This window comes from Magnolia sinica, chromosome 13, assembly GCF_029962835.1.
Source record: "Magnolia sinica isolate HGM2019 chromosome 13, MsV1, whole genome shotgun sequence".
NCBI classification, from domain to species: Eukaryota; Viridiplantae; Streptophyta; class Magnoliopsida; order Magnoliales; family Magnoliaceae; genus Magnolia; species Magnolia sinica.
In genome coordinates this window covers 1,547,150-1,572,617 of record NC_080585.1, presented here as the reverse complement: position 1 = coordinate 1,572,617, position 25,468 = coordinate 1,547,150, and the positions used below count along the sequence as shown (strand labels likewise).

Here is a 25,468-nt window from a genome sequence, read left to right as displayed (position 1 = left end):
TTGTGCACCATCAAATCCTTAATCTCACGATGTGAATGGCTTTTGGAAGCTCTTAGACATATGACACCTCCTTATCGAGTGATTTGGAGTAGTTTGTTTGGTAATTTGGGTAAAATTTATGATTAAAGATGTATAATTTTTCTTTTAAAGGATTTTTGACAAAGGAATTAAAAAACAACTTATGAAATGGGGATGATAAGAAACTAAAAAAAAAATGAAGAAATGTTGCCATAAGTAGGCCATTAAAAAAAAAAAAAGGAAAGAATAGAAATTCAATTTTCACTCTATATATTTGACCAAATCCTGAAATATGATTAATTAGCTATTGGTTGTGGGAACACTTAGCAACGTCTGGAAAAGAAAAGGCGGAAGTAAATTTTGGATCTCTGCTTCTACCAAGTGACCAATTTTGGGCTTGTTTTGGAGTTTGAATGAATTGGATTAGGGTCTAAGTTGGTTTAGGGTCACATTGGAATTGATTTGGATGGACTTATATGGACATGTATGGGATATGATTTCCACGTGTGAAGTGGTCCCCTCGATTAGGCCTAAATGGGCCTAATCGATTACTTTGCTATTTGGAATTGGGTGTTTACGAATCCTATGGTTAGGATCATCCAATCAAAGTAATTTTTAGGATAGATCATTAAACAAAAGGTGGTTTCCTTGATGATGGATGGTCCAAATTAAAGGTGTTGTGGTGGTTTTAGTGGAAGGCACAAATAGATGTCTAAATTTATTTTTAATTTTTTGATAAAAGATTAAAAAGAATAGAACAATTTTCATTTCCTAACATTTTAACGTAAAATAAATACATTTCATCTTTGTAACTTTTCCATCATTTTCTTGTCTTGGTTTCCTGATAGGCCTTAAAAGAAAAGCTACGACAGTCTGATGAATGATGTGCTTGACCGGAGGATTGGTGGACATCTATTGGAGAGTGAAAAATGAAAAAATAAATAAAATAATCCAATGGCCCGTTTCCACAAACAATTGTCAGCCAAAGAATATCTAATTTTCAGATTTTGACTCAGTGACAACCAGTTCCAAGTTTAAATGGTTCAACTTGAGTTCATGTACAGTTTTTTTACTGCATGCATGTCAAGCCTCAAGAGTCATGCTGCCTGAGTATCACATAACTCCTTTTCAAATGTTTATTTTGTTTTGCATGTGCGGCCCACTTCATCAATCAGATGGTTAGGAACATTCCCACTAAGAAATATGGGAGTGGATTGGTGAGGCCTGGTGAGGCATTCATGAGGTCCTAATTGTGATGGTATTTGACTGGTCCAGCACTCTCTAATGTGTGTCTGAACCAAACTACTTTCAAACATGCTTTGCAAGCTCATTCTCTACTAAATCACTTTCAAATGGGCTCTGCAAGGCTTCATTTCTGACACGATAGTGGCCCATCAAACCCTGCCACCTCATAGCCTTACTGTCTTGAATTGGGGTAATAGCTCAGTGGGTGAGTTGCCCAAACTTGATGTATGTGTTGCATAACCACTAATGTTTTATTTGCCATCCAACCTCTTGACAAGAAGGGAAAACATAAACACGGGCTTGATCCAAAACTTTTATGGCTCTCAGATCTATTTATTTATTTATTTATTATTATTTTTTAATGGTGTGCATTCAATTACCACTATTTCTTATGGTGTGGTCCACCTAAGATTTGAATTTGCTTCATTTTTTGGATCATTCTCTAAGATGAGTTCAAAAAACTAATGAACAAAGTGGATATGCAATGTATATATCTAGGTGAGCCTCATTGACATAAACTCACTCACTAAGTGTGAACAATGGAAATTGGTGCCCACGTAGATTTATGTTTGTTTTGGTGTGATGTGGGCTAATTTAGATTGTAGATGTAAACTTGGAATCGCCACTAGCTGATTAGCTCAAAATCCTGCAATCGGCTAGAACCTTCAGAATCTGTAAAAGCTAGAGAATCCGAAGACTCTCTTACTTTAAGTTGACTCTTAATATGCGACCTGAGATTCTGAGTAAGGGACCTCAGTTACAAAGAAGGAAGGTGTTAGGTACCCTTTCTGCCCGTACGAGTGTATGGTCTTTACTTTGTGTGGTAAGATGATCTTAAGATGATAAGATTGAAATGAGACTAGACAGACTTGGATTTCTAATGCGGCAAGGTTTGAAATTCTGGCCAGCCGCAGAACATATGTCCAAAGAATGTCTAGAGGAGTTTTTGAACAGATATAATTATGCTAAAATATCATTAAAAGAGGATTAAGCTACTATGAGTTTCTGATGTGACAGGTGTTTGGCAAGTCACAGTGCACACATTCAATGACAACTTAGAGAAACAAGAGGATTGAGAAGGGAAGTAATGATGCGATTGATGAAGTATAAATGCTAATAATGATAGCATGATCTTTGGTTTGCACTTGAAATGACTTGGATGTTTGGATGCACCATAGTTGAGAATGATAAATCCAAGTAGGCTTGTAAGGCTAAGAGATGGCTGGAGGAGGCTACAAGGGGCTGAAAAAATGAGAGCTTGAGAACTCAAGCACTCCCTCTCACTCTCACTCACTTGTGCGCTCTCTCTCTCTCTCTCTCTCTCTCTCTCTCTCTCGGTGGATTGATAGTTGATTGTTGGTTAGAAATGAAGAGAAATGAAGGGTGATGTGGTGTCTTGTGATTGGTTGAGAGAATGGTAATGCCACATGACATTCTCTTATAAGCTCTTGAGCTTGGTAGGATGGTAAATAAGGTAAGTTTTGAGGTTAATTATATGAGAGAATTGACTTTGGGAGGGAGGAACAACTGTGTGCTTAGAGGGCACATTTGTCGAGGCAGGGCGGTAATCGGATTATCGCTTGACTCCGCACACATTTTTCGAGAGGGGGCAGTAGTTCAATTACTGCCCGCAGTAGTCAGTTTACTGCCCAGGTACAGTTGCTCCCGCAGTTTGACCAGTGGACCTATTTCGGACCCGGAGAGTGGCTCAAAGTTTTTTTTTTTTTTTTTTTATATAGATATTTGGCTCAAAATGGCTCGAAATTAGTTTGATTATGACCTGAAAATGGCCCGAGAAATGGATCGATTTTGGGCATGCTCTGGATTGGGTGATGGCTCGAGTTAAGTTAGGATTTATAGTAACGGAAGGACTTGGGTTCGGCTAGGGTTTGGATCAGGTTTGGAGAACGATTATGGTTTTAGATAGGGTGTGGGGTTCAGGTTTAATTTTTAATAATCATCAATGCCTTATCAAATTGCTGGCCTGGGTGAGATGTCTACACTAAGCTATCACTCCAAGCTCATTTGCTACCGAGAAATAAGGATTTAATCCTAAGGGCGTGGATTGAGTTCCTGTCAACAACTTAGTGGGTGACTCCCTGATTGCGTAGCCTATTTTATTATATATATGTGTTGTATATTTGTGTTATTCATTTATTTTGACATCTCATTTTAGAGCATGTGCTAAAAATGAAGTAGATCCAAATCTTAGGTGGACCACACCAATAAAGACCGGTGTTTGATCATTAAAAACCTCACGTGGGTTACACAAGTTTTGGATCAATTAGATATTTGTGCTTTTTCCTCTTTCAGGTTTGTGTGTTCTTATAAATAAGTTGAATGGCAAATAAATACTAAAAAGTTTTTAATGATGGGCATTCAACGACCAGGAGTATCTCCCGTGTTTTTGAGACCATGCTCTGAAATGAGTTGTAAAAACGGACGGACACAGCGGACATAGAACAAATGGATCAAGGTGGGCTCGGCAGTCAGGGACTCACCCACTAAGATGTTACCCTGGACTCACCTAATCCCCGCACATTTTCCAAACGAGCAGGGTGGGGCCTGGGATCAAGCAGTAGGAGTGCATGAACGGTTCGGATCATCATAGACATATACCACGTGTACAGTATAGCTAATAGATGGTACAATGGGCCAGGCTTGGGTCAGACAAAATCAAAATTTTGGGCTGGCCCGTTAGAACTGGCCCGAATAGTTCAGAATCGGGCCCAAATGAATCGCAGGCCCGGTTGATAGCTCTACGAACGAGTCTGCGTTGGTCCATGTAGCAAACCGGATCGTTCATCCATCGGGCCCACAAATGTCAGGCCATTGACCAAAATTTAGGGCTGAACAGAAGAACCCGATCATTCAGTTGAGGAAAATATATATCCACCGTCCATTTTGACACTATACCACGTATCAGCGGCTAGGATCGTCTAATTAACCTGATTTTTCTGCCGTGGCCAGTTCATGGTGGGGGCAGTAGGACGAACGGTACTGATCTTGCACACGTCTTCTATCTGCTCCTACTTCGATGCCCATTTATAAATCAGCAGTCTCTGTTACTTCACCTTGGCTGCGATCCCTGATTCCTTTCAAAACCCCTTCTCTCCCTGAGAAATCCAAAACCCAGATTCCAAATCCCCTCAAGCACAAAACCCACAAAGGGAATCATTCAAAATCGAAGGCGGACGTAGAATTTCAAAATCCCAGAAACCAAAATCCTTGAAAAGGCAGAAATCAATACCCCGGGAAAACAGAAAAGGAAAACAAATCTCTGCTGAAAAATGTCGAGCAGTTGGAGAAGAACTCTCGGGAACGTCCGATCTTTCGTCGGCAATTCCCTTGGAGGCCTGCGAGGCGGAAGCAATGTTGCTTCGTGGGCCGTTGCCGGTACGCTGGCGTATTTTCTTTGGGTTAAACCCGCTCAAGAACTCAAGAGAGAGCAACAGGTGAAGTTAATTTCAATCTAATTCGGTCGAATTCTCTATCAATTGTTAGATTTAATTCTCACTTCATTATATATTTTTTTGGTTTTTTTTTTTTTGGTTTCAGGAAAAGGCAGCACTGGCGGCAGCTTCAGATCCTTATCGTTACATCGAGAAAAGAAAACCCATTCCAGATCCTCAGGTAATTTCACGTTTTTCTTTGAAAAAGTTGTGATTTTATGTTCAATTATGGCTTTTTTTCTTTTTTTCTTTTAAATAATTATGTTGTGTTTTTTAATGCATTTGTTTGTAGGAAACTGGTTTGATATATGGGAAGCGGAGAGAAGCCAAGAAATCAGATGATTGAATGAAACCTAATTTGTTGATTTGTGAGTTGGGTTTTGTTTGCTTTCAATGTTTTTGTTATTGATTTCGAAATTTCAGTCGAGCATTCCCTGATTTATGTTGCTGGCTGGCTAATATATTTTGTCGGAATTTGGGTTTTATTTGAGAGAGAGAGAGTTGATATTGGTGATATTGGTGAATTCGCACAATAAAAGCTTGCATTTTCAAACCTAACATGGATTTTGAATATGGGTATTGGGCAGTGTATTCGTCGGACCCAAAAATGATGCGACAGAAAACAGGGAGTTTGAACTCTACCGGATCCGCGTCGGGCCCAAAAATGATATGACAGAAAACAGGGAGTTTGAACTCTACCGGATCCATATCAGCTGATTTGTTTTTGTTCTTTTGGTTGGGCCAAAAGATTTTAAAAAATTACCAGGAATATAGGAAAAAAAAAATGTAGAACACAGGAACCTATCCTTTAATGGTTTTACATGTATTCAGTTTAACCAAATAGGCCTTAACCAAACACAAAGTGATGACAATTGTCTGACAATCACACTACACATCATCTTAACAAATTTTCCCAATTGAGAACAAAATTAAGTGTTGTTTTGGAAACAGCTACTTTTTTGTCCTTGTGGAGCCTTGGTAGCTTGTATGGTCATAGCAATGAATTAGTAACAGTATCACTTGGCGCATTGGCTTGATTTCTGGCTGATATGATATGGGTCGTATTGGCCTTTTTTTTTTTTGGTTGAAAAAATCTTGAAAATTTTGTAAAATTAAAAGAAAATTTTTTAGATCCCCATTCCCCAATATATGTTCTTTTCTTGTTTTGGACGTGTAGCCATTTTTTTTTATAAGAATGCTATCTGTCTGGCAGTGTCAACTTGACTTGCTGAGAGCCTGACTAAAGATGCCCTAATCAAACACAAATCAAGCATGATTTAGTGGATTAGGGCCCGTTACATATGAACACACACACAAAAAGAAAATAAAAAAGAAAAAAAAAAGAAAAGAAAAGGGAAAAATGAAGAAAAAGGGGATGGTTTTCCTCTTTGTCCGATATTTCCCAAAAAGGTCCACTCCACTTCAATTCATTGAATCCTACTCAAATTTTATGTTTTGATCCTCAAAATAGGCCTAAGTCTAGTTTAAAAGTAGTTTCTAAGCTTGCTTAATGGTTGAAAGGAAGAATGAATAAGAAAAATGAGAGAAATTGAAAATAAAAGAAATAAATTCAAAATGGGCTCCATAATGCTGCCGATTGGCCCCATTTTCTTCATAACGGACCAATTCACACTGGTATCGTGTATCAGGGATGATCATTTCGTTTACGTGTTGGCTGTTATATAACCGGGTTTTTAATACCATGGCCGTGGGTGCTTTTGCACTCTCAATTTCATCTTGTTAGTATGTCTTTTGAAATCACATCTTATGACTTCCATTGTTGATAAGGACCCTACATATATTCCCTCCGATAATACGTGTAGTGTTGAAGATATTCATGCAAAGTGAATCTCCCAAAGGCTCTTGTTTTGGGAGGAGGAAGGTCTTTCCAACAACTAGAGCTTCTCCGTCATTGGCTTAGACATCCATGCCTCATTGTCCCTAGGTGACTCATCGTAAATGACATTCCCTTTGACTTCTTGCTCATCGGCAAGTTTGTTTGCCTCAATCATCAGTTTCTTGGTTAGGCTTAGTAACCTTGGATCTCAATGGCACTCAGAAGCACAATGGTTTGGGTCGCTACCAAGGTATTTTTGTAATAGTAACGGTGGCTGTTACGACCACCACCGTTACCTTTACGATACAAGTTGTAACGGCCTATTACAATCCCCCCTAACGGCCATTATGGTCTCTCTCTCTCCCTCTCTCTCTCTCCCTCCCCCCCCCCCCCCTTTAAATTATTATTGAAGAAAAAAACTTGAAAAACCTATATCTGGCTTGTAATGTTGATTTAAAAATAAAAAATAAAAATTGTATCCGTCCCATAACAAACCATTACAGGGCTATTATGACCTTTACAATGGGCGTAATGGGTTGTTAATGACAGTTACGAGTCACCTTTTCTATAATGGCTGTTACGGCCGTTGCAACCCTGTAATGTGTAATGGTTGCCATCGTTACCTTTATGTAACGGCCTTTACAGTCTTGTAATGGTCTTTATGACATCCTATGGTCGCTACACCCTTTAAAAAAATAAAAAAATAAAAATGAGAGGCGGTAATTTTATCAAAAGGCCAAAGCTGAAAAAACACAGAGAAAAGAAATAAAAAGGAAAGAAAAGCTATATACAAAGCCCAAGCAGAATAGAACTGAGCGAAAGCTGAGGGGTCAGCCACCCAATCCCAAACTAGGCCACTGCAAGGTTGCAAACCTCTAAAATGTTGCTAGACTTGTTCTTAAAGCATTGCCGATTCCTTCCCCGCCAGATTGACCACAAACCCGCAAACAAGCATAAATGCCAAATCTTCTTCCCTGCCTTCCCTATCCCACCTTCATGCCATGACATTAGCATCAAGCAAATGGATATTGGCAAGATCCATTGAATCCCAATCTTGTTGAGGAAAAACTCCCATATCTTCCTGGAAAAAGGACGATGTATGAAGAGATGGTACACTGATTCCCCGTTCTGGAGGCATAAGAGGCCCACGGTTGGGAGAATCATTTTTCTCTTTTGCAAGTTGTATATAGTGAGAACCCTGTTTTTCCCCACCTACCAAGCTAAGGCTGCCGCCTTGGGTGGAGCGCCTTAACTCCAAACAAAAGTAGTATGAGCGATCGATGGGGTCGATGTTGCACTAGAAATTTTAATATAGAAAGATTTCATCGAGAAAGACCTAGATTTATCTGCTAACCATCTCAAGGAATCCCTTCCAAAAGCCATGGGTAAAAACTGCCAAGCAAGCACAACATCTCCAAAAATTCTGTTATCTCCGCTTCTTTCATGTTTCTTTTGCATGGGGAGGACCACACAACCTCCTCTCCAATAATAGAGAAGCATCTAGCCACTTTCACATTTGTATTTGCCGCAATACTTGCTAGCCTTGGAAAACTCTCTCTCAACCATTTCCCGCACCTTAGATTTGAGTGCAACCACAACTTTTGATATGAACGAAGCCCTGTACAATGATGAGTCTTTTGTCCACCACGATCTTTCTTGCACCTTGTATTTCTTTTCCACCACTATCCTCCATAAGTTATCCTTTTACACCCTGAACCGCCAGACCCATTTTCCCAAAAGTGAAGTTCATGTCCATCAATAAACAAAGACCGGCTCCCTCTGGCCTTTGTGGCTTGCATATCTCCTCCCAATTCAAAAGGTGAAATTTATGTTTATTGCTCGCCCCTTCCCATAAGAAGTCCTGTCTAATTCTTTCCAATCTGTTCGGAAAGGGTTTTGGGCACTTGAAAAGAGACGCGAAATAAACTGGAAGGTTGGACATAGATGCTTTGACGAGCGCTAACCTGCTTCCCATTGATAGGTGTCTGCGGTTCCAACAGGATAGTTTCCTCTCAAGCCTTTCGATTACTTTATCCCAAATAAGCTTGCATGATTTACGTAGGCATAATGGTAGTCCGAGATAAGTGGTGGGAAAAGAGACCGTTCATCCATCAGCCTATCTTTTGGGCTATCGTAAAAAACAAGCATGCTTTTAAATTTTAGTCCAGAGAGTTGTGTTCCATATTAGATTGATGCCACCTGAATTCCCACTAGCATCAAGTGCCACTCAGTCTTTCTTGGTGCCCGCCCACAATGAATCCATGGTGCTCTAATCCATTGACTGAATTTTTGTTTCCTGCAGAGTCACTATTCCAGCCTTATATCGTTCACAGATGTCCTTTATCCGAACCCTTTTTTGTGAACAACCTCGATCGCGCGCATTCCAACTAAGTATCTCCATGAGGAAACAAAACTGGCCCTCGTTCCTTTGACCTATTTATAATGCTTCTATTGAGGTGCTTGTTCCGATACATGTTCCAATCTACCATTCTCTTCGACGAATTGGAATAGTGCTGCGTATTCTTCAGGTCTGTCCCTGAAAGTGACACCCACCAAGTGGGCAAACTTCAATATCACTTTCTTGACTTGTTTCATACCTCGGACCAAAGAAATTTTACGGAGTGCAACTTGCTTGTCGGACGCCACTTCCGAAGCTTCATGTTCCCCTGTTCCGGATACTTTTCCTTGTTGATTCGAAGTCGCTTCTAGGTCTTTCGACACCACCGCAAACTCTAGCGTGTTTGAGTCCACTTCCCCAGCGACTTCGGATATCGTCTGAGAGATGGGTTCATAATTATGTACTAAAGGTTTGCTGGGTGAGTCAGGCAGATGCCGATCATATTCTTCCTCATGAAGGTTGTTTGAGTGGGTGAGCCGATTGGAAGACTTGATTTGCAAGTGCATACTGTTCTCTAGAGTAGTGTAGTCGAAAAAGAACAAAAAAAGGCATGCCAAAGGCATGTTGAAAGAGTTGCTAAGGCACATGGCGATACTACCATTAATACTCATATTCACAGCCCAAAACACATGTATGTCTCGCACATGCGAGCTTAGAATTACATGCATACATTATCAATACGTGCTGGAAGCCCGTGTGTTGAAATCGTACTAGCCTGCTTGTTTTATTTGAATGAGGAGAGATGACACCAACTGGACAACTGTTTAAATCTCACTGCTCATTAAAGCACCTGCCACGTGCAACATCCTTTTTCAAAGGAGAAGTAATGCAGGACGCATGCATGCGACTAAATAATAAGTGAGATCAATCAGCAACTTAATCTAAATAATCAAAATTCACAAACTACGCTAAATCATCAAATATATCAAGAATCAAGCATGTAACAATGAGAAGTTCAGGCCACATATATCAAACTATGCAATGCATAACCATTAAATACTAAAAGATGGGATCTTATGGATTTAGGATAAGAAATAGTTTAATTTCAAAAAGGGAAAGCTAATACTACCTAGGGTTTGCTCCATCAGGGTTTAGGCCAACCCAGGGTTCATGGGATTTGGCGAAAAAAATGAAATTAAGGCTTATGTTGCTTAATTGGTAAAAGGATTTGAGGCTTCAGATCTTAATAGAAATGAATTGGGGATTTGGATGGCTGAAAGTTTGGAATTTAAGGCCAATTAGGGAAATTGGGAATCTAGGGTCTTGGTGATTTAGGAAAACTTGGATATTTGGAGATCTAGGGTTTAGCTTGGGATTAAGGTATGGGATTCAAGGGGGGTTTTTATGTGGAAGCAAGAAGGAATCACAAGGAGGAAGGGTGGCCCATGTGGCTAGCTATAGGGGTTCACACGTGTGGGTTATTTTGGCTATGTTTGGGGTTTCAAGGGTTGGGTTTATACGGGAGAATGTAAAGAGGAAGAAAGGAAGGGATTTTGGTGGGTTTTGGGCTAAGGGGAAGAAGAAAAGATGGACACTTGAAAGAAATACCTCTTTGATGGAGAAAAAGGAAGAAAATAGAAAATAAGTGGAAGCCTCGCACCTCTGTCGAATAGGAATGGCCTCTCACCAATCTTAATCTCCGGATCCCATGGAGAATCCTTCAAATCATATGAAGAAAGGAGAAGCTTTGAAGTTTTTGAGAAGCAATAGCATGTAGAGAGCCCCACACGCCTCTTCCCCCTCCCCCTCCCTTTTATATTCTCATAAATTCGTTTTTACAAAAAGATGCTCTTAGGAAAGATTTCTTAAAAAACTTCCCCTAATATCTAAAATATGTCCTTCAATGCATAAAACAAAATAAAACCACAAAATAAACTAAATCCTAATAAAGTAAGAAATAAAACAAAGACCCCTAAGTCCTAAAGTGTCTATGATCGAGGCAAGCCACGATTAAAAATGGGTAAACAACCCGATACGTGTGATCCAACGGTTCGATTGACTTGTGCACTCGATCCAATAGTCCGGAACTTCACAATACGTAACCCATGTGCATCTTCCCAGTGTGGAGTCTTCAAATATGCACAAACCATGCACGTAAGGTTTTCTACGATGGCTAGGGATGCGATCTGGACCCCATAGGCCCCATGTAATACTCATCTAGCCACAAAGAAAGCTGCGTCGCTATTTTCCTTCACTGGTACATTGAATGGTCAGATGTCCTTATCAAGAAGACTACTCTCCTACCTCGAGTGTTGTGTTTTCTGCTAGAGACTGTTGTGGACAGGGAGGGTTGCCACATGTCGAGATTTCAGCCCAAGCGTCAATGCCGCCTCCAGTCTCTCCTCTCGCTTGGTGATAACTCATCGATAGTGCTTTTGATGCTCCGCTGGAGTATTTGCAAGGTGCTCCTTTAGCTTCTAACTCTAGCACCGCCAGTGTGGGTTTTGCTTTTCCATTGCGACACAAGGGGGTGAAGCCGGAAACTCTTGCTGCAGCCAAACCATGAAAGAGCTATTGCCCACCTTGATTCTGATGAACTCTGGAATTTGGTTGAGTTTCTTCTTCCAAATGTGGATTCAGGCGAATCGAAGTTCATCATAGCTCTCAGACTTCGGGTTGATCTCCACATTTGTACCGATGGAAGCCCCTATTTCCAAGAACACTTCGTTGATCCAAAGTTCTAGAGGTAGGTGCCATATCCGCACCCATACCTCCCATCCTAACACTAACAAGAACTCCCATTTCTATATTTCCCTTACTGTATCATCTCTATACAAATTGCAAGACATGAATAAGCTATTTGCCTCTGATTCTGAGCTGACGGAGACTAGAGCATGTTCGTCATTGAGAAGTTTGACCGCAACGTCATCTTCTTCTAAGTTGCAGATCTGGTTAATCCATTGTGAGAGAGTTGCTGGAGATGTGCCCGGCTTAACGAAGACTACATAGCTGAAATCTAGGGATTCCAGCAAGTTGTCAACTACTTTCTGTTGTATTTAAGCCATGGGGACATCATTTGTCTCTTCCCTCCAAATCCATCTGTCCATTTCTGACTTTGGTGGTTCCTCCTTTCCTTTGTCATGGTCATGGTCGCTACACCTGAAGCCACAAAAAGTCAACTCATTGCATGTTTGACGTACACCAACCCCTGAGTCGATGGAGCCTGATGTGGTCATGGGAAGACCTCCTGTGGAATCCCCACGAGTGGAGTGGACGCCCCTCCTTGGGCGTCAACTCCCCAATAGCTACCCCTTTGGCGGCCACTTGATTAGGTAGGCCCAAGTATTTCCAAGCCCCCCCCCCCCCCCCCCTCTCTCTCTCTCTCTCTAAATTATTATTATTATTATTATTCTTTCACCACAAGATGCGTTGGTAGGCTTCCTCTATGGTCAACAGGGATCATAGCATCAAAATGTGTCTAATAGAGGGCTTCAAGCTGTTGGTTTAGTGAGCCAATTACTTTTCACTCTCTAAGAGAACATTTTGAGTGATTAAGTAATTGAATTCTTCTGTATAATATCTACCATTCACTCTCGTTGATGAGGAGAGTTCAACTGCTAGTACATGGATGGACATAATTAGACGGCGAGAAGGTTTCAAGAAGAACCTTCTTCATCTTGACCCAGGAAGTGATTTTGGACATAGTTCAATGATCATGCATCGTCTTCAATTCTTCCCACCATGCTGATGTGTGCCTCTTGAATTTGATGGCAGCAAGCGTCACTCTTTTGGTAATGGCACATCTCCAAACTTGAAGTTATGCTTGATTGTGCTCATACGGTCGATAAACTCCCTCAAAACATCTTGAACGTCAGGTATCTTGATCTCGACACCAAAATCAACACTCCCTTTGAGATCATCCCATCCATACAGTTCTCAATGCAGAGCATGGCTATGAAAAGTCCTGGGCACGACATCATGTTCATCCTTGGACTCTTGTTCTTGCACATCATGAGGTGGAGCCTGAAGTTACACTAAGCGCTTGGTCGATTCTTTAACTTGCACTTGTAAAGGTATGTACTCATCATCACGGAGTCAGCATCTGGTTCTTCCTTTGTTGGACCGGTGTAACCACGTCCTTGTCTGCAATATCTTGGTGACAATGTGATGGTAAAAGCTGGAAAGGATAGGGTATAGATGGGCTGGATTGGACCATGGATTGGTTGAACTGACACTTGTGAACAATATGGTGGGATGGGTGAGCTAGAATCTAAATGTGAGATTGGATGGGAGAAAGGTGGATTGGATATGCTATAAACTGGTTGTATGGTGTCAGAGGGCTCTGCATGGAGGGGCCTGGATGTAAGATGAGCATAGACAGATTTGTTGATGGGTACTTGTACAGTTAGGGGAGGATTGGACTGAACGGTTTGAGCGCTTGGGTGGGAAGGATGGCTATTTTGCAGTATTCAAGGGTTGAAAGGGACTGGATTTCTGGCGGGATTGATGGAGGTAGCTATGGCCTGGAGGATATATGTAACGACCTGGGGTTTTGATGTGCATACTTACACGTGCATACGTGTACACTTACATTCGTTTAAGCATACAAGCATAGATCCATCCATTCATCCATGCATTCATGCATAGACATATTCAAAATTTGTGAAATGTGTGGCTATTGATACGTGTGATAGATTTAACTGTAGATTTATGTAATTAGTAATTATATGTTTGGTGTGTATAATATATGTATATACATGTACACGTACACTCTTGCCACTCACACCCACAAGACCACCTGTTCATCCGTGATTCTAAACCATCTGTCCATTCTATAATAGATTTATGTAATTAGTAATTATATGTTTGGTGTGTATTATATATGTATATACATGTACACGTACACTCTTGCCACTCACACCCACAAGACCACTTGTTCATCCGTGATTCTAAACCATCTGTCCATTCTATTTCTCACCCTTGCATGATCATTCTCCATAGTTGAATTTTAATTCTAATGGCTATAGGTATATCCACCGATCATCCATGAATTTTCACGGCGTACGCATTCCTACCCATACACAATTCTCAAAACCTTACCTGTAGGTATCTGATCGTAGTAGAAATTTCACCATAGGTTACCCGATTTAATTGAATCACACATCTTTAAACTCCCCACCTAAGTCACGATATTCGACCGTCCATCAACACTTTTCATCATATTAGCTAGATGGCCCACCCAAAAATCGAATAAAAATTACCATGTAAGGATTGTTAAGAAACATGTAAGGATCATCATGGTAATTTTTATTTGATTTTTGGGTGGGCTATCTAGCTGATATAATGAAAAATGTTGATGGATGGCCGAATATCGTGACTTAGGTGAGGAGGTTAAAGATGTGTGATTCAATTAAATCGAGTACCCTATGATGAAAATTTGAAATTTCTGTTATGATCGGATACCTACAAGTAGGTTTTTGAGAATTGTGTATGGGTAGGAATGCGTATAACGTGAAAATTCATAGATGATCGGTGGATATACCTATAGCCATTAGATTTAAATTCAATTGTGGGGAGTGATCATGCAAGGGTAAGAAATAGAATGGGTAGACGGTTTAGAGTCACGGGTGGTCTTGTAGGTTTGAGTGGTGAGAGTGCACATGTATGTTTATATGCATATATTATACACACCAAACATATAATTGCTAATTACATAAATCTATCACACATATTAATAGCCACACATTGCACAAATTTTGAATGTGTCCATGCATGGATGAATGGATGGATCTATGCATGTATGCTTTTAGATGAATGCAAGTGTACATGTATGCACATGTACGTATGCGCATCAAAACCCTGGGTCGTTACATTCTACACCTCTTACAAGAATTCCTTCCTCAAAATTCAATCGCACCCATTGTGTGAATGGGCGAGGATACTCTTCTCTGATCATTGGTATGACCAAGTGTTCACTACGTTTCACATGTGTAGGATTTGTGTGCTTACAAGTGTGTGTAATCACCTAACACGAATTCAGGTTATTACAATATAGACGGTATAGTAAGGAGCAAGGTATTCAGCCTACCATCAAGATTCAGACGACGTGAGACGACGACGACGACGACGATCAGGCAGGGGAGACATTGTGAGACGTGACAATCTACTCAAGCTATGTCCACGTACAGTAAAAATAATGGAGTCGAATCTATAACGTTGGAAAATCTGGCTCTCGCCAGATCAAACGGGAAGGGTCTTCATTCTGTTGCAAGTGAGGCCCTTGGTAAGGATGACAGGGACTGGAACCTGGTCGAACCGAGATGACGGAATCGGAACATGGTGGGCAATAGTCGCAGGAAATACACATCATATCCCACCCTCTACGTCAAAGGATACCCTCATGGTTCGGCCCCTATCAACCTAGAGAAAATCTTCGGGCAGGTGGGCGCGGTTATGGATGTAGTTATGCCTAAAGATAGAGAGAGCGGTGCTTATCGCGACTTCGCTCTTGTCCGCATGAGCAGTGAAGCTGAATTGGCCAGGGCGGTGGCCATGCTGCACAGGGTTAGTTACGACGGAAAAAAAATGCTAGTCCAAAGAGCTCGCTTCGGTCTAGAAACTTTACCCGCCTCATCTTATCTAAAACAACCCTCCCCACAATCTTCCAAAATTTCGGAGCATCAGAATACCCCCATAGGTCTGGCTAATATGCCTCCTGTCTGCTCAGAGGACATTACTTTCAGAGATGTTCTGTTACATGGCCTAAAAGGACCTGTCCCAGTCGAAAGGGTGCCGGACGAGATCCCCAAGGCCCCGACGAAGTCCGCCTGCAATGATGACTCAGATGATTTGTCGGACTTCATGGTCACATTGGATCAGGAGATTTTCGTCAAAAATCAAACTGAGCTGGCTAAAACTGTGGTGATCTTAACACGAGAGGGTGCTTAAATCTCGGCAGTCAGGGAATGGATTAGAGATTGCATAGTCTTCCAATACGGCAACTCCGATATCAAGCCCCTTGGTTATAATGCTCTTTGGGTTAGAGTTTGTCTAGGCCTTAATCCAGATATGTTAACCATGGTGGGTCATCTTCATGCCTTTGGACCGGTTATAAAAGTCATGGCGTGGGATGAATATTCTTTCTTTGGGAAAGAAAACATCTGGATTCTTATCTGGGACATCCCGATGGAGTGCTGATATGATGATTTCCTTATTAAAGCAGCATCTCGTCTTGGTTTCATTCTTGAAATCGACTCTAAAACACAATTGGGGGTGGAACTTGGTGTTACCAGGGCTCGGGTGAGAAGAACGAGGGGATCCCCTTTCCCGACCCACCTTCGCATCAAGGTGGACAACCGGACCATCATTCTTCTGGTGCAGAAGGAACACTCGAAATCTTATCAACCTAGATGGGGAGATGTGTGGAGTGCTAGGGAGACATCGGATCCTCTCCCGGCACAGTCGTAGGAGAGATCGAGGGAAGGAGCACAGGTCCCATGCTCCAGTGGACCACTGGTGCATCGGGCCGTTTGCTCACCTGCTGCTATCACCAGTCAGGACGGTGATCAGCTTTCTCAGGGGGTACGTGGCAACTTGCCTTCTGCTCCCGTATGACGCCTGCCAGAAGAGATCTCTGCTTACGGCGGGAAGATATCGATGGTCACGGAGATCACTCCACGTATCTCGGAGTCGGTCGCTCCTGCTCGGATCGAGGAGGCTTCGCCGTGTCGGATGGAGATCGTGCAGACACGTGGCTTCCCGCATCAGCAAAATCAAAGGGTCATTAATGACGACACTGCGTCTATCGCAGGATCTCGACGTGTGTCGTCCTCCACTATCGACGGTAGCCGAACCAACCACAGGGATGAGCGGGCGTGCTCTCCAAGGCTGACGTCCCTCATCGAGTTAGGGTCCATTGAAGCGGGTTCGCTCTCGACCCGTATCTGGTTGCCTCATAGTAAATGGGGCTCCATTAAAATACCCGAATTCGTCCTTGTCAAGCTCTATTCTCAACAGACCCTTAGACCCGATTTTCATATAGCCACTATCCGCTCCCAAACTCACTTCTCAGTCCCAACATCCTATTCCCGTAATCTCCCATGCTCGGCTCTGGGCGACGACACCTTAGGAGGAGATATGTCAGAAATCCTGCTATTCGAATCCAGGTTTGCATCGTCCGTCCCTTCATCTCCAGTTAATTCTGCGTCCCACAGCAGAGATTGGGCAGATCTGGGACCCTTAACCTTGTTTCAGGAGGAGATTTCCAGCGACGTGATTATGGCAGAACCTCTACAGATGTGCGCAGAGTTCCCTCATCAGCAACAGGATCAAAACCTTGCGGGGTCAATGGAAGGCAAAAAGAGAGAAGAAATCTTTGAAGAAATCCGAAATAAAAAATGGATCAGAGATGCAGTGGGTTGTGTGGGCCGTTCGCTGGGCCTCTCATTTGGCAACAGAACTGAAGATTATACTGGCCTCTTTCAGTTCATCGAAAACAGGGGCAGACCCCTCCCGTCGACAAAGACCCCTGCCAAACAAGTAACCCGGTCAGCGAGCAACAGAGAGCTTCTCAGGCTTCAACCTTCTCCGGCATCAGCCTCTATGTCTTTTGTTAGACGTGGACGAAAGGGTTCTTGGCGTAGTTCAGTTCCCCAATGATCATTCTCTCTTGGAATGTTAGGGGTGTCGGCTCCAAGCAGAAACGGAGCCTAATCAAAAGATCTATCAAGGGAAAAAATCCGGACGTCATCTGCCTTAAGGAAACTAAAGTCCCTTGTTTTCTGAATCTCTTCTGGCCATACTCTGGGCAGTTCAAGACGAGAAGTTTGTATCCTTAGATGCCGTCGGGTCTGCAGGAGGCATCCTTATCGCCTGCCTCCAAGTGGGACTTGCATAGTTCGCTGACGGGGTCCTTCTCGAAAGCGGTCATTCTCAAAGATAAGTTATCCAACTTTTGCTGTATAGTTATCTCTGTTTATGGTCCTAGTGAAGACTCTTTAAGGCTCAACTTTTGGGACGAGCTGACTTCCATTAGACAGTCCTTTTCAGGCCCTTGTTGTTTCGTGGGTGACTTCAACGTGATCCGTTTTGCAGAGGAGTATTCTCGCATAAGGAGAACTACCCATGCCATGCAATCTTTCTCCGATTGGATTCAGGATCAGGAGCTGGTGGATCTTCCTCTGGCAGGCGCTAAATTTACTTGGACCAACGGGCGAAAATCTCAGATTCAATCCAGATTGGATAGATTCCTCCTATCCACGGATTGGATCGAGGAATTCCCCTCAGTTAATCAGATTGCCCTTCCCAGAACGACATCTGATCACTGCCCTATCCTTCTCTCGGTGGTTGACGTTAATTGGGGTCCCAAACCCTTCAAATTCAACTCCGCCTGGCTTGGCATCAACGGCTTCAAGCAGAAAATTGTGGAGTGGTGGCCCTCTCCCCAGGTGGATGGATTTGCTAGTCATAGGTTGTGTTGTAGACTCAGATTCATTAAGGAGAAGCTAAAAGAATGGAAGGAAGAAGAATATTGGAAGAGAGAGATCGAGACTGAAGCCTTATTTGCTGAATTCCATCAGATCGACTCTTCGGTTGAAGGTAAAGACCTCCCAATGGACGTTCTTTCCAGGCGCATTCACATCATTCAATCTTTGTCGTCCAGATCTCTTGAAGACGAACTATCTTGGAGGCTGAAATCAAGGACTAGGTGGATCTCGGAAGGCGATAAAAACACTAAATATTTTCACTGCATGGCCAACATGAGGGCTTGGACAAAAGCTATCCTTAGCATTTCTAAAGACAGTATTCAGGTTGATGACAGAGACGAGATTTCTGAAATAGCAGTGGTCCACTTCAGATCAGTTCTCTCCTCCGAGGGATGGCCCAGGCCTCGATTGCACGGGATCCCTTTCCTCTCTCTGTAGAGGTCGGATGCAGATCTGCTGGAGGCTCTGTTTTCGAAAGAGGAAGCTAAAACGGCTATAGTTGCGATGGAAGGTGACAAATCTCCAGGGCCTGATGGGTTTCCCATCACCTTCTTTCAAACTTTTTGGGACACCATTTGTCCAGATGTCATGAATTTCCTTCATGAATTCTACTCCAGAGGCAAGTTATCCAAGGGTATCGGTGCCTCCTTCATTGCCCTCATCCCCAAAGTAGATGGTGCTAACACGTTTTCGGATTTCAGACCCATCAGCTTGATTGGTAGCTCGTACAAGATCCTGGCAAAAATTCTGGCCAATAGATTATCGACTCTGATGGGGAAACTGATCTCGAAGTACCAGAATGCCTTCATAAGGGGCAGGCAGATTATTGACGGTGCTCTGATAGCTAATGAAATCCTTCACACCTGCAACAGGTCGGGAAAGAAAAACTTATTTTGCCAGCTCGACGTTGAGATACCATATGACCATGTCGATTGGGGGTTCTTACACTACATGCTTCTCCGTATGGGTTTTGGACAAAAATAGAGGAAGTGGATTAGGCCTTGCGTCGAATCGGCTCATTTTTCGATCCAACTCAATGGCGTTTCGAAAGGCTTCTTCCCCAGTACAAGAGGTCTTCGTCAAGGGGACCCTCTCTCTCCTCTTCTTTTTCTCATGATTGGTGAGGCCCTCTCTCAGATGCTGCTCAAGGGTCAAAGTTTCGGGCTCTTCCGTGGGATCTCTATGCCAGGCGTCCTTACGCCAATCTCCCATATTCAATTCGCAGACGACATCCTCATCATGGTAGAAGCGGAGGCTGAAGACATCAAAAATCTCTACACGACTCTCAGATGCTTTGAAGCAGTCTCTAGGCTAAGAATAAACATGGCCAGGTCTAAGGTTTTTGGGGTTAATATTCCGGAGCAGGACCTTTCTTCTTTCGCTGAGTCCCTGGGCTACACGACAGCCCAGTTCCTCCATTGGTCCCACCCCCCCCTCCGAAATCGATGTGGGACAAGGTGGTGGATAAATTTCAGAAGATGCTGGCCAGATGGAAATGTAGGCATTTGTCCATGGGGGGCAGACTCACCCTTATAAAAGCCGCCGTATTCAACATCCCCATTTATTTCATGTCTCTTCTAAAACGCCCCCCTTCAGTTCTACGTCGGATCGATAAGCCGAGAAGAGATTTCTTGTGGTGCGGCAAGGATAACTAGAAGAAGTTTCATCTCCTTGATTGGCAAGAAGTTTGTAGCCACTTCTAGGATGGCGGTGCGAGCATCAAAAGGCTGAAGATAATGATCAGGGCTCTTTTGGGTAAATGGTCTTGGAGGTTGGGGTCGGAACCGGATGCCTTATGGTGTACTGTTGTCAAAGGAAAATATGGGTCCTCCCCGGGGGGATGGTGGACAAAGGATTCTTCGGCTTACAGAGCCTCTCACATTTGGAAAGGTATCATGCGCTACAAAAAAACTGTTGTTGAAAATTCTGATTTCAATCTGGGGAATGGAGCTGCGATTCGATTATGGGAGGATCACTGGCTGGGGGAGTCGAGACTGAAAGACAGATTCCCATCCATCTACCGCCTCGCCGTCAAAAAGGAAAGTCCTTTCGCCACCTTCTATGCCCTCTTTGAGTTAGGCATTGTTTGGGACACCTCTTGTCGCAGGAATCTTCACGATTGGGAGATCGGTGATTACGCCGACTTACTCTATTGTCTTTTCAGAGTGTACCCGAACCTGGCCAAGCCTGATAGAATCATCTGGTCTAGAGATAAATCTTCCCACTTCTCGGTTAAATCCTTGTACGCTGTTCTTGCCCCCATCCCTACCCCTGCTTCCTTAGCCTCTCCTTTTATCTGGAAATATCCCCCCCCAAAGTTCATCTGCTTCTCCTGGCTTGCGTCTAAGAATCGGATCCTCACGATCGACAACTTGAAAAAGAAAGGCATGCAGCTTCCCAATATATGCCTTTGCTGTATGGCCAGCGAGGAGTCCGTTGATCACCTGCTGGTACATTGTCCCTTTATTTCCCACATTCGGGTGGATTTCTCTTCCAGATTTAATGTCAGCGGGTGCGTGCTGGCCTCCCACTTGTTGGCATACTGGCATGGATTCAAGTTGGGTAAAATCAGATCCAGGGTTTGGAGAATGGCTATAGTCGCAATCTGGTGGGTGGTGTGGAAGGAGAGGAATGAAAGATGCTTCAACAACTCTCAATCCTCGGCTCAAGTTGTGATCTATGGCGTAAAAATTGCTTATTGAATGGGCAGCTAATGTTTCATCTCTTAAGAATTTCAATTTCCTGTTTTTAGGCTCTTAGCTTTCCTTTTGGTCCTGTCACCTCGGCAGCCCCCTGTTGTTTCTCTTTCTTTTTTAATAGAATCTCGTTGCTTCTTTAAATTTTTTTTTTTTTTAAAAAACACGGTTATGTAATGGCCATAGGTAATGGTGGTACCTGTTATCCGATTTGAGAAAAATGGCCCTAATGGGCTTGTAACAGCCTTTACCTTTTTTTTTTTTTTTCCTTAAAAAAATTAAGGCTGTTACAGCTCATATTGTAAAGGTCAGACAGCCGGCCATTACGCTGGCTGTTACTGTTACTGAATACCATGGCTAATGAAACACAGCAGATAAGAGGTATAAATAAAATTGCTTGAAGTGAAGCAACAATGTATTTGGGCATGGGATCGGAGATTGTTTGACAACTAGAGGTATAGGTCCCCCCCAACCAGCTTTTTTTTTTTTTCCTATTTTCTAGTCTTTTTCTTTTTCTTCCTTTTGTTTAACTAGAAAAATTCCTCAATGACTCCAGCTAGCATTGGCATTGGGGTTGGCCTTCAAATATGACAACATTGCATTCCACTCTAATATTGGCTTGTTATGACATTGCCACTTCCTTGTGATTCTGTTCCTTTTTCTGAATGTTTCTGAATTCTTCTCATGATTTTCATATTTTGGCTTTTCCAATTTAAATCTTGAAGTGAGGCTCTTACAAAAGTATCCGTTGTTACCTTTCACATTCTGAACTGGTCTCCACATTGGACCTCCATCTCAAGGAATTTGATGACAGCAGGTTCTGATTGCCGCAGTTCAAATATTATACCAGTCCACGTCTAATGGATGATGCTCATGCATTTGCTATGCAGCAATGATTGCACAGCAACACAAAATTCTACCTTGGTGAAATGTCTTCCATTGGTGTGGTTGTTGCTGCAAAATCTTACTCATCTCTTTTTTCCTTTTCATAAAATTGTGGCTCAACAGACATAATATGAACATGCATACAATAAATTTTAACCATCGGTCTTGATAGCTAAAGCCTTTCTTAAACTAATCTACTTGTTTCAACATTTTTTTATTTTTATTTTTCTTTAAACTGATGTTCAAAATAGTCCTAGAGGGAGGAAGGGAATGGAAGCCGAAACATATTGAGAGAGGGAATAGAAGCTGAAACATATATTTCGGTTCCTCTTTTGTATACTGCGGACCCGTTTGGACGCAACACCCAAAAAGGGTTTTCCCGCGACTTCTGTGTCGAAAGAATCAGTTGACTCGTTGAATGATTTTTGGTGAGCAGGCTTTTCAGTGCCTACTTTGACAAGTGAGGAATCAAACCAACATTTGTGGGATGGTTTTGATACGGGCTATGAAACCCTTGTTTCAGATTAAAACGAGGGTTTCGTATAAGAAACCCATTTTGACTGTTTCTATGCTGTGCCCAAACACACCCTAAACCAAGTTAATGAAATGTATTGGCCAAGTTAGCTGGCAATTCTAAAATCCCTTTAAAACTGGTTTCCAGGACTTTGCTGTCCTTGCCAAGCCTCGTAACTTGACTGATTGGATTTTCCAGGCACTGCATTTCGAAAACATAAGTATCTGGATGGCAATGGGCTCAACTCTAGCTCATTTGCCCTTCAGGTTAGGTGGCTGGGGCCAGCCTAAGCCATTGTAATAATAACGCATTTAGCTAATACTGGGCTCAGTCAAGCTCATTGGTTCATCAGGTTGGTTGGAACTGGGGCTGGTCCTAGCCATTGTAGTAGTAATGCATTTAGCTGTATATACGTATTACATACCATTTATATTCGACTATCCGTGTAGAATTGCTTAACAGGCCCTGCTCTGGCTCAACAAATTTCTAATTGGGTCCGGCTTGGGCCGCAAAAATTTGCCCATTTTGGGTTCGGGTTCGGTTCAGGTCTTGTATTTTCTGGTTGGGTGCAGACTTAACCTGACATGGGCCAGGCCAAACCTGTTGAGTAGTTGTCTCCCTAAGCACGAGGAAATTTCTAAGTTGCCATTTGGTGTCCTTGGGGATCCATTCTTGTGACTTTGTTGCTCTCTTCACAACCATAGGAGATCTGTACCCATGTCTCTCTCTCTCTCTCTCTCTCTCTCTCTCTCTCATACACTCACACACACAACACAAAACCATAGGAGATCCGTTCCTGTGAATGTTGTTGCTCTCTCTCTCTCTCTCTGCATGCTTTTGTATTATCATTTCTCTCTCTCTCTGCATGCTTTTGTATTATCATCTCTCTCTCTCTCTCTCTCTCTCTCTCTCTCTCTCTCTCAAACAGAGTAGATTCATTCTTACCAACATCCATAAACACAGATTTTCTTTGAAATGGTCTGGATTTTATCAATCACCTTAACGAAGGTGGACTTCAACCAACTCAGCCCATCTTATATTTGGCTGCTTGTACCCCCACTCTCCCTCTCTCCATGCTTTTTGTATCATCATTGTTTTCTTGCCACCTAACATTGATTCAAGTATGGTTCACACCATATAAGTTTGATTCATTTGAATTATGGGGCACTAACAATGGACAGTAATTCATTAATTGAGAACCTTCTTTTGTTTTCTTCATTTGGGACTGCTATTTTCTTGGCTTAGTAATGATTTTAGCTGTTATGCATTGAGCCATCCACTCTTTTGTTATCCTTTTCATTTGGCCATTGCTATTTTCTTTATTCTAGATCCATAGTTTGCAAGCCAGGCACGGCAACTAGGGACTCACCTGAGTCAACCTGGCCAGGTCGGGGGCCTGGTTGACGGGTCGGTTAAACCAGGCAGGCCCTGGTTTGCAAGTAACTCAGCCTTGTTTTCCTGGGTAAACTTGAAACTCAGAAAGGACACGTAGATAAATTTCAGTAGGAGAAGAAGATTATACAATAAGCCATCAGGTTGACTTGGGAGTCGTTGGGTTGACTCGATCCAGTGAGTTATCGAGTCACAAGCTGAGTCTTGAGCCTTGGTTTGCTAACAGTGCCTAGATCTATCTTTCCAACCCCCCCTCGCGTTACGGCTTCAGTATATTTTATTGACTTTGTGATTTTAAGTTCATGATTTTTCACTATGCTATTTCCATGTTAGGTTGGCATATCAATCAGCTTTATGGTTACACACCTTAAAAAGATGGATTTGGATAAAGAAACCATTGTCATGTTACCAAGATGGGACTTCACCAGAGCGGAGTGGTTCATCTGTCTTCTTTTCATGTTTTGGGCTGTTCATGCTACCCCCCCAACTGCAGTCATTGTCGGGAGCAGATCTGAAGAAGGATTATATGTAGCTGATCAACTTTCAACTAAGATATTCAGTTAAATAGATAAAGGATATAAATGCAAACTGCTGATAGTGTATAGTATAGCTTATGTTACAGGTAAGCAGAAGAAGATAACTTTGTGTTCCTGGCAACTCTTTCACTAGTTACCGAAAATGGGCATTGTTTATTTTTTGAAATTCATTCATCGACGGTGTTATTACTTTCTTCTAATATTGTTAGGGAGATCACCCCTTGTAGTTCCTTAGGATGAAAGGTTACTTTGGAATATGCTGCAGCAGTTGAACGTGCATGCGCTCATGCGCACACAACAGTAATTCATATGGAAGGAGAGAACCTTTCTGTGCCTACTGAATGCAGCGAAAGGATGATACGAGTGGAAATAGCCATGCGGTGTGGCCTCAATCTCCATCTCTACTTCGATGAGTTAAAGGCAGGGATACAGACGGGTGCGGCCTGCCTTGACGTGGGTATTCTACATCCATACTGTCCATCTGTTTTTCCAGATCATGTTAGGGCATGAGCCTGAAAATGAAGCAGATCCAATCTCAGGTGATTGATCATTAAAAAATTTTTGTAGGCCACAAAAGATTTGGCCTGTTGATATGGTCACACAAACCTGGACTCAGAGGCGAAAACAAATATCAGTTTGATCCAAATCTCTAGTGGCTTAATTTTTTAATTTTTTAATTTTACTGTAGGGCCCACTTGACTAGTTTACTGCTTGAATTTTTGGTAGAAAGATATTTTGGCAGTGTACCCATTACGGATGGCCAGGATATGCACACATTTCTGACGCGTGTCACTCCTTAGCCCCGTGCAGCTCTCTCTCTGTCTGCCTTTGCAACGCCTCCATAACATTTGTAGATTAAGCTTAACATACAACATAGTGTATGGGGTCTTTTATAATGTTTTCAGAGAATCCAATCCGTCCATAATCTGAGATTCCAAGAATTTAGATGATACAGAAGACTGTGGCCCCAAGCAGTCTCAAATTTTTTAATGGTGTGTATTGCAACTATTCCCACTGCTATGATGATCTACCTCTATTTAATTTTTTTAAAGCGTGGATTTGAAGGGTCT

General features: G+C 42.4%; 2 protein-coding genes across 2 annotated transcripts; both read left to right on the top strand.

Moving 5' to 3' along the window:
• Positions 1–4,191: 4,191 nt before the first annotated feature.
• Positions 4,192–24,568, top strand: LOC131222353 (uncharacterized). Its single transcript, XM_058217394.1, has 4 exons — positions 4,192–4,718; positions 4,822–4,896; positions 5,008–5,083; positions 24,196–24,568. Exons 1-3 carry the CDS (start codon positions 4,554–4,556, stop codon positions 5,059–5,061), a joined length of 294 nt encoding a protein of 97 aa, XP_058073377.1. The 5' UTR covers positions 4,192–4,553; the 3' UTR covers positions 5,062–5,083; positions 24,196–24,568.
• LOC131223951 (uncharacterized) lies at positions 17,728–18,813 on the top strand. Its single transcript, XM_058219548.1, has one exon. It carries the CDS (start codon positions 17,728–17,730, stop codon positions 18,811–18,813), a length of 1,086 nt encoding a protein of 361 aa, XP_058075531.1.
• Positions 24,569–25,468: the final 900 nt, after the last annotated feature.